General features: G+C 56.3%; 2 protein-coding genes across 11 annotated transcripts in view; one reads left to right on the top strand and one right to left on the bottom strand.

Annotated features, from left to right (window-relative positions):
* Gps1 (G protein pathway suppressor 1) overlaps positions 1-4,678 on the top strand; it is a 4,906-nt gene extending 228 nt beyond the window's left edge. The window contains exons 1-14 of one of the 8 annotated variants that reach the window (XM_026780403.1): positions 9-196; positions 501-593; positions 1,231-1,412; positions 1,857-2,021; positions 2,114-2,249; positions 2,332-2,409; positions 2,586-2,643; positions 2,976-3,061; positions 3,267-3,361; positions 3,449-3,554; positions 3,629-3,709; positions 3,854-3,991; positions 4,066-4,200; positions 4,268-4,678. In XM_026780403.1, coding sequence (XP_026636204.1) covers positions 47-196; positions 501-593; positions 1,231-1,412; positions 1,857-2,021; positions 2,114-2,249; positions 2,332-2,409; positions 2,586-2,643; positions 2,976-3,061; positions 3,267-3,361; positions 3,449-3,554; positions 3,629-3,709; positions 3,854-3,991; positions 4,066-4,200; positions 4,268-4,342 — 1,578 coding nt within the window. In that variant the 5' untranslated portion in view covers positions 9-46 and the 3' untranslated portion in view covers positions 4,343-4,678. Of the gene's footprint in view, positions 1-8; positions 197-500; positions 594-1,230; positions 1,413-1,844; positions 2,022-2,113; positions 2,250-2,331; positions 2,410-2,582; positions 2,644-2,975; positions 3,062-3,266; positions 3,362-3,448; positions 3,555-3,628; positions 3,710-3,853; positions 3,992-4,065; positions 4,201-4,267 lie in introns of those variants that run through there. The other 7 variants (XM_026780400.1, XM_026780402.1, XM_005350899.3 and 4 more) reach the window with 7 other exon arrangements.
* A 190-nt stretch (positions 4,679-4,868) lies between these two features.
* Positions 4,869-10,843, bottom strand: Dus1l (dihydrouridine synthase 1 like). Of its 3 annotated transcripts, none has more exons than XM_005350903.3 (14): positions 10,399-10,843; positions 9,959-10,205; positions 9,371-9,479; positions 9,197-9,247; positions 8,735-8,847; positions 8,014-8,096; positions 7,692-7,795; positions 7,443-7,587; positions 7,152-7,248; positions 6,981-7,069; positions 6,409-6,554; positions 5,489-5,526; positions 5,304-5,379; positions 4,869-5,209 (listed from the first exon to the last, which is right to left on the bottom strand). In XM_005350903.3, the coding sequence occupies exons 1-14, from the start codon at positions 10,404-10,406 to the stop codon at positions 5,070-5,072; spliced, it is 1,446 nt and encodes a 481-aa protein (XP_005350960.1). In that variant the 5' UTR covers positions 10,407-10,843; the 3' UTR covers positions 4,869-5,069. The 3 variants fall into 3 exon arrangements, 2 of the variants coding, with proteins under 2 accessions (XP_005350960.1, XP_026636205.1); XM_026780404.1 differs by having other exon boundaries at positions 10,394-10,843; XR_001228989.2 differs by having other exon boundaries at positions 4,882-5,209; positions 5,461-5,526.
* Positions 10,844-11,353: the final 510 nt, after the last annotated feature.

An 11,353-nucleotide genomic window follows, 5' to 3' on the forward strand; every position in this document is an offset into this window, starting at 1 on the left:
GCCAACGCTTTTCCGTGCGGGCGCTGGCGGCCCGGGAGCGGTCAGGATGCGGGGCAGCCCGGCGCCCAGCTCCGCGTCGTCGTCGGCGTCCGACCTGAGCCGCAGCCCTGCGCACAGCAGGTCGGACTTGCGGCCCGGGACGTCGGGCGACTACAGCCTGAGCGCCAGCCTCTCGGCCTGCACGCTGCTCTCCGAGGTACCCGGCGCCCTGCCTGCGGCAGGCGGCCCTCGGCGTCGCCCGAGGCCCTGGCGCCTCTTCCACACCGTGGCCGGCCTGCTGTGGCTCTCCTGACCTCTGCAGAGAGGGTGTCAGTCTGGTTTATTATCTGTGGCCTGGAGGAGGCTTCATTAATCTGTCAGAGAACTGTGGCCCACACCTGTGTGGGAGAGCAGAGGGGGGCTCTTGGCCACCAATGCCCGAGGGAGCCCAGGGCAGTTGTGCCTTGGGACGTCCCTGCTCTCCCGGTACTGTGTGTCAGGGAGCTTTTTCTGTATTGCAGGGGGCTGTGGAACCTATGCAGATTGATGTCGATCCCCAGGAAGACCCCCAGAACGCACCTGATGTCAACTACGTGGTGGAGAACCCCACCTTGGTACGGATCTTTGTGCGGGGAGGACTACCGTCACTTGGATCTGTTGAGGGGTCCAATCAGACTCCCCACTGTAGTGGATAGTTTTGGGAGATGGCGACGCCTAGCAGCCACTTTAGTGACATCTTTCGGAGCCACGAAACTGGGTTTTCATGTGCCCGCCTGTGTTGGCTTCTCAGGCAGTTTTAAGACTCTGCACCGTCAGCCGGGCGGTGGTGGCGCACGCCTTTAATCCCAGCACTCGGGAGGCAGAGGCAGGCGGATCTCTGTGAGTTCGAGACCAGCCTGGTCTACAGAGCTAGTTCCAGGACAGGCTCCAAAGCCACAGAGAAACCCTGTCTCGAAAAACCAAAAAAAAAAAAAAAAAAAAAAAAAAAAAACACTGCACCGTCTTAGTGGGAACACCTCCGTTAAAGTCTGTTTCCAGCCAACACGCTTTTTTATCTGTTCTCACCCCAACTTCCATCACTTGGCGGGTGTGCCTGTGTTCCTGCTTTCTAGTGCAGAGCTGGACCTGAAGGTCCTTAATCCACACCAGTGGCCTCTTCCCAGAATCTGGGACAGCAGTCAGTTCTGTAGGCCTAAGGGAAGGTTTGGTATCCCAGGTCCTTGCTTACCTACTCCCCCCATCCCCCCCCAGGACCTGGAGCAGTATGCAGCCAGCTACAGCGGCCTGATGCGCATTGAGCGGCTGCAGTTCATTGCTGACCGGTGTCCTCCACTGCGGGTCGAGGCCTTGAAAATGGCCCTGTCCTTCGTACAGAGGACCTTCAATGTGGATATGTATGAAGAGATCCACCGGAAGCTCTCTGAGGCTACCAGGTAAGGCCCTGGAGGGGGCAAGTGACCACCACATTCTGTGCCCGTCATGCCCAGCATCCTACCTGTGGTGTAGCAGTACCCTGTAGTTAAGTCCTGGGGTAGGGAGGTGGTAGCAGGCCCTGTTCTCTCTCTCCTGGCTTCCTTTGCCTGTGTGCACACAGCTAGGATCCTAATTCTTCAGAACCTGGTGTAGCTGTCCTTCCCCTACCCCCGAAAAAAAGGGGGGGGTCAAAAACCCTTTATCCTCCATTAAAACTTCCCTATCTGACTGTGGGCTCCTAGGTCAGGAAAGGTCTCTGTAAAGGGCCCCTGGTGCGGGTGGGCTCCTTTGGGTGGGGCAAAGCAAAGGCCTCTTGAAGACCAGCCTGTGGCTTGTTATGTCTTCTCCCCTTCCTCCCCGGTTCTTGTGGTTGTCGCTGTCCTCATGGCTAGGTTATCCTTCAGGGAGCTGCAGAATGCACCTGATGCCGTTCCTGAGAGTGGAGTAGAGCCCCCACCCCTGGATACAGCCTGGGTGGAGGCCACTCGGAAGAAGGCCCTGTTGAAACTGGAGAAGCTGGACACAGACTTGAAGAATTACAAGGGCAACTCCATCAAAGAGAGCATCAGGTGCGGCCTGCTCTGGGCAGGGGAGGTGGGGAGGTGGGCAGCTGGGCCTGGCTGGCTCCTCGACCAGTATCCACTCACTCCCGGGCCTATAGGCGCGGCCATGACGACCTGGGTGATCACTACCTGGACTGCGGGGACCTCAGCAATGCCCTCAAATGTTACTCACGAGCCCGGGATTACTGTACCAGTGCTAAGCATGTCATCAACATGTGCCTCAACGTCATCAAGGTGACCTAGGGGACAGTGGGTAGGCATGGAGGGCCCAGAGAGGCCACCAGACTTAGCTCGGCCTTGCCTACTCATCTGCCAGGTCAGTGTCTACTTGCAAAATTGGTCTCATGTGTTAAGCTATGTCAGCAAGGCTGAGTCTACTCCAGAGATTGCTGAGGTAAGATCCACCTCCATGGGGCCCCCTGGTAGCCCCCAAACCCATTCCTAGCCTCAACCTCCGTTTGAGTTTGCTCTTGACCCTTCCCTGGATAGGCTGGGGGACAGGGAGTAGAGCCCCTTGAACAAGGAGGGCAGGGTAGGGCCTCTCATATTTGCTGCCTTCCCCTGTAGCAGCGTGGAGAGCGGGACAGCCAGACCCAGGCCATTCTCACCAAGCTCAAGTGTGCTGCAGGTGAGGCTTCCTTAAGCCCTTGTAACCTTGGGGAAATAGCTAGAGGTACAGTACTGGCAGGCTCCAGGGCTTCCGTGTGTGTCTGTGTTCAGGCAGAGAAGCTGGTGGGGTGTGGGAAAGTAGATGAGCTGGTTTCCAAGCCTGGCTGTGTTATGGCATTTGAGGCTTCCCTGCAGACATACAGGAATGTCTCCAGTTAGATGCTGTTACTAACAAACTGAGGGATACTGGGGCAGGAGACCAGTGGGCTGTCCACTGATGACCAGTCTCCTAGGGCTCCAGTAGCCTCCTCTAATAGCCTGTCTTCACTGTCTCCTGCCTGGTCCCTCTAGGCCTGGCTGAGCTGGCTGCACGAAAGTATAAGCAAGCTGCGAAGTGCTTCCTTCTGGCTTCTTTTGATCACTGCGACTTCCCAGAGGTGAGGAGGCGTACGTAGGACTCTTGAGCTTATCCAAGTCCATAGGAGGAAGTGAGGGCTCATGGATTGAGGTATTAACCTCTCCTGAATGAGGTCTGAGAGGGTAGTAGGAAGGCCAGGCCCCTGCCCTGGGCTTCCTCCTTGGTGTGTGCACCTGTGACCCAGGACCCTAGGTCTCTGGCCCCACCTCCCCTTCTGCCTTCAGCTGCTGTCCCCCAGCAATGTGGCTGTCTATGGTGGCCTGTGTGCCTTAGCCACTTTTGACCGTCAGGAGCTGCAACGCAATGTCATCTCCAGCAGGTAAGTTGGGTGGTGGCTCCTACCTCCTGTTCCTGCCTAGGGTCAGGCCCTTAGTCCCTTCTTAGCTGAGCACTCTGGTATCCTCAGCTCCTTCAAGCTGTTCCTGGAGCTGGAGCCACAGGTCAGAGACATCATCTTCAAATTCTATGAGTCCAAGTACGCCTCATGCCTGAAGATGTTGGACGAGATGAAGGTAGGAGACAGGAACAGTTGCACTGAGACTGGGCTAGCCTGTGCCTCGGGTCACTGACCAGTTCTCCTCTGCAGGACAACCTTCTCTTGGACATGTACCTGGCCCCCCATGTCCGGACGCTATATACCCAGATTCGCAACCGGGCTCTCATCCAAGTAAGTGGGGGAGGGGAGTGGCAGTTAGAGGCTGTGTGGGGTGCAGACACTGGGGACAGTGGACAGCTTGTGGCAGTCAGAGGCTGTGTGGGGTGGGGTGCAGACACTGGGGACAGTGGACAGCTTGTGGCCTCCATCCTGTAGTATTTCAGCCCCTATGTGTCAGCTGATATGCACAAGATGGCTGCAGCCTTCAACACAACAGTTGCGGCTCTGGAGGATGAGCTAACACAGCTCATCCTGGAAGGGCTCATTAATGCCCGCATCGATTCACACAGCAAGGTACGTAGTTAGGGCTGGGATTGCTGGGGGCGTGGCCTGCTGGGCCATTCTGAACTTCCTCTCCTCCTGTACAGATATTGTATGCTCGAGATGTGGATCAGCGCAGCACCACCTTTGAGAAGTCCCTGCTGATGGGCAAGGAGTTCCAGCGACGTGCCAAGGCCATGATTCTGAGGGCAGCCGTGCTGCGCAACCAGATCCATGTCAAGGTGAGCAGCTGCGGTGAGGAGCGGGTAGCTCTTACACAGCCTCCACTGACCCCTCTGTCCACTGCAGTCTCCGCCTAGAGAAGGGAGCCAAGGGGAGCTGACGCCAGCCAACAGCCAGTCACGGATGAGCACCAACATGTGAAAGGCATCCCGACCTGCAGAGACTGGTCCGCACTCCTGCCCAGCCCATGGAAGCAGCACCTGGGCCTCTTGCCTGCTTTCCTCAGAGGAGGCTCCAGACTATGTGTGGTTCATTAGAGCAGCCTGGCCGCTTGGATGCCAGTTCACTGGCCTTCCACTCTGAGGTTCTCTCTGCTGTGGTAGGCAAGCTGCTCGCTATGGTCACTCAGGCCTGACTCTAGGTTTCTGTCCAGTGAAACAGACTGTGTGCAATGCCCAGGTAGGGGACCCTGAAACCCTCCTGTCCATGTAGTTCTGACTGCAGCAGTGTAGCCATTAAAGTACAGATTTATCACTGCCCCAGGCTCTGCTCCTCTCTGCTTTGGAAGATTTCACCCAGGGCAATCCCCTGGATGTTCTGACCACTCAGGAAAGGCAGAGCATACCCACTCATTTCACACTGCTTTCCTGGCTCCCAAGGTCCGCTGAGCCAGAAGAGTAGCCTCCTTGGGTGTGGGCTGGAAGCAGCAGCTATTGGCCAGTATTAGATCTCTGCAAACGAATCTCTGAAATGGTTTATTGTTCAGTCCTGGAAACAGGTTGTGGGAAAGGGGCAAGTTCAGCCAAGGTGCCTGAAGACACCAACTGTCCTTCTGTGTCAAGTAGGAGATTCCCTGAGTAAAGGCATTTCCTTAAAAGTGTCTAGGCTTCAGTGGCTGTCCTGGAGTAGAGAGGGCCCTTGCTGGCTCTCAGGCCAGGGCACTACCCATGACTTCGGAGAAACCACCTGGTGTTCCGGGCCTCCCCTGCTGAGGTTCCTGCAGCCCAGGCTGGGTCTCTTTCCAGGCCAGAGACTTCTCTAATTTGGTCTTAAAAAGCAGTCCATGGCCTGACAGGGAGAACAAGAGGGGAATGATTGTCAGGAAGCCAAGGTTCCCACTGCTGCGGGGGTGGGTGGGCTGGTGCAGCAGGCGTCTGCTCACCTGGGCAATCTGCTGTCTCTCTGAATGCTCGCTTCTTACAGCAGCCACGGCACAGGTTAAACACACATCTGTTGCCCTGTGTACGAGAAAGCTGGTGAACTGAGGCCAACACCCATGCCTAGACCCCAGCAACATCCATGGGGACTGCCCTGCCCACCTGCACAGCAACAGAAGAGCCAGCTCACCTTTGGATTTCCACACTGGTCACACTTTGCATATTTAGCTGAAAATAAGGGGGAGCTGGTTGAATGAGATGAATATGAGGCAAGCCAGGGTGACCGGCTGCCACCTCTACAAGTCTTGCTGTGACCGACTGGTAAGGATGGAGGATGTGGCTAGTTATGACAGGAGATGGTGGACACAGGAGAGTGAGCATGGCCTCAACTGGGAACAAACAGGAAGCAGATGGGCTGCCCATTCAGTCCCAAGTGTTCCAAAGCCCTAAGGTCTGTTAGCATGTCACCCAGTGAGAGAAAGTACAGCCAGGTAGGTGGCTCACGCCTTTAATCTTAGCACGTGGACTGCTGCTGAGGTTGAGTCAGTGTGGACTACACCGTGAGATCCAGGGCAGCCTGGGTTACAGCCTGAGACCTATTCCAAGGTCCCTCCTGCAAATTCCCCAGGCTTGCAAAGCTACCAGCTGCCACCAGACTGCTGAACCCCTAAGAAGCAGCTGAGTGTGAGAGCCCGAGTTGCCGAAATGGCCAGGGCACAGAGGACAATGCACTGGACTGAGACCTCAAAGCTGCACACCTAGGAACCATAAGAGAGGCTAACCACCTTCAGCTCCATCTATTTGGATCAAAATTGAGCAAGCCAAGAGCCCTAGTAACCCAAAGCCCTGACACAGGCAAACTCCTCTGTGGTCACCTGAACAGCACCTAGGTAAGGAGTTTGTACAGTGGCCTTGTCTGATACATCACACACAGATGAGATTTAAAAGCTTTTACACATTCTTAGTGTCAAAACCCCAAGTCTGGTCTGGGCACAGGACAAAAGTCCCTAGGCATCTGTTTCTGAACCCGGGCTCCTACCTCCAGTTAAGACAAAGACAAGGGGACTGACAGTCGACCAGTTAACCTGGCCTGAACAGAGCCACACTCACGTTTTAGGGAAGGGTCGAAGGTCTTGTGAGGGTTCCTCAGCTGCTTCTTCAGCTTGTTCTTGGACAAGCCATCTAGGCTGCCCTCTTCCTCCTCCAGAGCCCGCTTACTGCGGCCACCACTATTCTCCTTGCTCCCTTCCCTGGGCCTGAAAGGAGATACGGTCAGTTCACTGCTGCCAAGTGGGGCAGATCTCAGGTGTGGTCCCGGGCACATGTGCAGCCCACACAATAGAGGGGGTAAATCTAAAGTTCAGCTTTGGAGATTCCAGCCCCAGAGTCCACCCAGTAACCCCAAGGACAAAGTCACAGAGGACCAAAGGATCTTGGGTAAGTACCCAAAGCACTTTCTCCACATAAAGCTTCTCCTCTCCCTCCACTCAGAACAGGGACTTGCCTTAGTGACAATGGGCACCTATGTGTGTATTCACACTGCAGGCTGGTGTAGCTCACCCCGTGTGTATATTCACACTGCAGGCTGGTGTAGCTAACCCCATGTGTATTCACACTGCAGGCTGGTGTAGCTCACCCCCCACCCCGGGTGTGTATTCACACTGCAGGCTGGCGTAGCTCACCCAGGCCTGATGTAGGGCTGGCAGATCCAGTGGAAGGCAGGTAAGTTGCCAGGTGGCCTCACTCCTTCTTGCTGCCTGGACATGTCCTCCTGCAAAGGCCCAAGACGTGTCAAAGACCTAAGCTGCTGGCCTGCAACAGAGCTTGCTGGGCTCCCACAGCCCTGCACCTGCCTGACACCGAAGCTTTAGTGCCTGGCTCACAGCAGCCACGCCCTCCAGGGTCTTCACTTTGGCCAGCTCCTCTCGAAGCTGCTGATGGACCTGCAGCCTGAAGAAGATGCCTGTCATTCAGTCACCACCTGAGCCATGGCCAACTTCTTCCCACCCAGGTTCTGGCCTCCCTCACTGCCAAGCCAGCAGCCTCAGCCGACTTGGTTGTCTTGGGGAGAGCACAGAGCACTCCAGAGGGCTGACATTGCTTAGAGAGACCGACTCTCAACTCCTATCCAAGGAGCAACTCACGTGTGGTGCCACAGCTTGAAGAGATGGGCCCGGACGTAGGACAGCGGGCAAGGGTGCTGCTGTACAATGTCCAGGTACTCCTCAGCCAGCTCCCACACGGCAGGGCTCCGGCCCTCAAAGAGGGCAGGGTTGTGCAGGTTGCCCTCTGGGAAGTGGGGAGGGAGGGAGGCCTGATCAGGTCACAGGCTAGCTATAGGGGAGCAGGCAGGACAGTGAACACTGTTCACTAAACGGCCATCCATAGCTCACCTGCAGTCATGACCCCTTGCACACCCGTGTCCTGGATACACTGTTCCACATCCTGCAGGCACCGGATATTCCCATTTGCAAACACAGGGATTCCCACGGCCTTCCTGTGGGGGGCAGGGAGAGAAGCCTGACCCTATACCACACCAGGGCAGTGCTTAGCAGGAGGGACAGAGACCAGCAACCAAGTTCCACCCTGTTGAGACACCTTGCCTGCTATGGTATTGCTGCCTTCCCTCCTAGACATAGGACACCAGGTAAAGCTGAACACACCAAGGTGTGGAACTAGGACAATGATTGCACCCAACCTACTGTATCCACTTGCCTGACCGCCTTGATGTGCTCCCAGGAGGCTGTCCCTGCCATGGGCCCCTTCTGCTCCTTGGTGCGCCCATGTACAGTCAGGAGCTAGGACAGATCAACACATGGTTCAGCATTCTCTAGGCCAAGGTCCCAAACCAATCACAAAGGACCTGCTTAAGTTCCTCAGCTTTCCATCCAGGAAAGAAAAATGGCCAGCCGGGCCAGATCTATCCCTGGACCTCAGGGTCTTGAGAGCCCCGCCCCATGAAGGAGCCCCAGGCTGCTAAGGGGTGGCTCCTGCTCTTCCAGAAGCTACATGTCTCAGAGCACACTTGACCAGGCTCAACATGGAGGGCTGGGAAGAGTACCAAGTCTAATGCCCTGTGGCTTACGCCTAGTCTTCCAGAGAGGATGGATACTGAGCTCACCTAAGATGGCTGATGTCTGGAGGGCCTGAGACACGGTAGTAAACCCAATGTTACTCCCCATAGTCAACACCCTGGAGCTGGGATGGCAATTTTAGAGGCTCTGAGACCAAGGTAGCGGGTCTTAAAAAAATGGGGTCAGGAGGGACCCACTGCTAAGCCCACAGAAAATGACTTGGACGCACCCCCCACCCAAAGCTGCAGGAGGATCAAAAGCCACCTCTGGTCTTGGAAGGTTGTCAGGGAGAGACAGTGTGGATGTGAGCCCAGACTGCCTGCTGGATCCCAGCAACCACCCCTGGGAGCCACGGCCCTCACCTGACAGCCGGCCTTCTCCAGCATCTGGGCATACCTCACCGTCCTGTCAATCTCAGGGAAGACACGGATTTTGCACGTGACAGGAACAGAGAGTCTCTCATGAGCCAACAGAACTGAGAAAGAAAGGTGGTCTCTGAGGGAACCATGGTTCTATTCCACGGTGGAAAAAGTCCCTATATGCCAGTCCCACAGAACCATACTAGCTTTTCCAAAAAGCAGGTCTAGGGGCATATTCTTGGCCTTTTCCTGTCTTCACATGTGATGTCGGCCTGTGCTGGTTTCCAGTGAGAAGTAGCACCCAACAGACCTAGCTGTCCCCATGGGGCTGTGGGAGATAAAGGAAGCCCTAGAGGGATGACCGCGGTCCTGGCCTGAGCCCCAGCCAAGACGTCTGTGCTTATGAGCCCTGTCAGAACGTTCCGGGGCTGCTCCAGCTGACATGGTGGTACGCAGCCAACTCACCCATTCTCTGAAGCAGATCCCACTCCTCCTGCAGAAAGGCGCCATAGTGGCCTGCGGAGGAGAAGGGTGGTCCGGTGTCACTCTCGGACCCACTGTCACGAACCCACACAGAGCCTCCACCTGAACAAGCCTGGCCCGGACAGGTGTCAACACAGGACTGTGGAGTGACCTCACCTCTCTTGGCTATCATCTGTGGGCAGCCCAAATTCAGGTCGATGGCATCACAGTAATCTTGTGCCAGGAGACCCGCCTGGACAAACACCTCTGGGTCATTGGCACAGAACTGAAGAAGACATGAAAGTCATCCGTGGTCACATCAGGCTAAGACTCCCTGCCTAGGCCTCCCTGCCCTGTGAGGAGCCCCACGGCGACCCCATTTACAATACGATAAAGCGGGGAGCATCTCGTTCCACTAGGAACGTGAGTTATACATGTATGTTACACAGATGTGTAACAGCAGCCAAGGGCACGGAGTTCCCCAGAACTGATAGCTCTGAGACAGAAGGGCACCAAGACTGAGAGGAAGTATCACGGTGACAACGGGGCTTCAAGTCCCTCACATCATCCCTTCACCAGGGCACAGGCTGGCTCCCAGGGAAGAGCCCAGTCTTGGGAAAGTTCACTCAGCAGCTGTGTGTCAATGCAGGAATGCAGCCTCCCCCTGCCCCGCCTCAGCCTGGGTACGAAAGCTTGGAGACGCTGTCCTCATATACAGGGTCTAGAACTCAGCTGCTACCTGGTAGCCATGGTCCCTCTGCCCACCTGCACAATGAGAGGCCTGTCCTCGGGGCACACTTCACAGTACAGGTTCTCCTTCCGGTAGTTAGCATCTCTGACAAAGACCTGGGCATGCAGCATAGGGGTGTAGCATAGCTGGGCTCCATGGCGGCGGCTCAGCAGTCTCCAAGCCAGCTCACTCTGGTCCACCATGGGTGCTACCACATGTCGAGCACCTCCCAGGGTGCGGCTCCAAAATTCAAAACCCTGAAGTTTGGGCATCCTCTCCACACTAAGGGCAGAAGGGGATCAGGCTCATGTTAGCCATAGTATGTATGCCACCATACCAGGGAGGGTACAAGGTTCATCTGAAAGGAGCTGACCACACACACACACACATACGGTGCAGACACCACACGATGGTGACAGGAGAGGGGTCAGCAGGCACATGATCGAGCCCATCCGTGACCCTGCCCGGACCTTACCCCCTCATTTGCTGCTGGATTAAATGCCAGCCTGGTGGAACGGGTGTGGAGGATAAACAGGTCAGTGCCGGAACAACGGATCTGCGCCTCTGCGGGTGGGACCTGGCCAGGCGAGACCCCGGATCTCGGGCAGGGAGAGCAGCGAGCACATCAACCCACCGGACCCCCTTCCTCGTCTGGCCTAGAGCCTCCTGCTCTGACCCGGTCCCTTGGGCTGGGAAGGGGGCCGAGGCTGCCACCGAACGAAGGCGAAGGGGCTCGGATTAGGACGACTTCCCGCACTGTTGGGGCCGGCCGCGGCTCCAGAAGGCCTGTGGCTGCGGGCACGCTCCAAAGAAAGGGACACAGGGCCCCGGAGCCTCCGCCTTACCCGCGGCGCCACCACGAGGACCCGCAGGAACGCGGTGAGAGCCGCCCAGCACCTTAGCTCAGACTCGGTGCACCGCTACCGGAAGTGCCGGTGCCGGAAGCGCACCGTCGGGACCTCCGCGCGGTCTACGGTGCAACGACGAACAAAATCCTCGGAAACCGTGGCTCGGCGCCGAGAGGACCGGCCTTGTAGAAACTGGAGCCGAGCAGGTACAGACTGCGCACGCCCGGGGCCACGTTGTGCTTTCCAATTATCCCTGGGAAGCCGTTCCTCCCACCTCTTCTCCCTCTCCATCACGCCTTCCCAGAGCAGCTTAGTTCTTCAGATACAAGATGTAAATTCAGTATAATACACAATAGTTCAGATCCTGGATAGGAATGGCTATCAAAAACAAAAACAAACAAACAAACAAAAAAAAAAACAGACTGTCAAATTCCAAACCGGGACAAAGGGCTAAGATACCTATCAAAACGGACCTGGCCTCGGGTTCTCCTAGCGTTCCTAAATCACTTCCTCTTACAGGATAGGACTGGTATACTCGACCCCTACCCTGGACTCTACAGCCCAGGGGCTGGGCTTCCTTTA

This window comes from Microtus ochrogaster, chromosome 7 (assembly GCF_000317375.1).
Source record: "Microtus ochrogaster isolate Prairie Vole_2 chromosome 7, MicOch1.0, whole genome shotgun sequence".
NCBI classification, from domain to species: domain Eukaryota; kingdom Metazoa; phylum Chordata; class Mammalia; order Rodentia; family Cricetidae; genus Microtus; species Microtus ochrogaster.

Excerpts from the sequence above, each read along its gene's own strand:
- Dus1l (XM_005350903.3), bottom strand. Across the intron at positions 8,097-8,734 it reads TGGAGAAGGCCGGCTGTCAG|CTCCTGACTGTACATGGGCG; the intron begins GTGAGGGCCGTG and ends GATCTGTCCTAG. Across the intron at positions 5,527-6,408 it reads CTTCGACCCTTCCCTAAAAC|CTAAATATGCAAAGTGTGAC; the intron begins GTGAGTGTGGCT and ends CCTTATTTTCAG.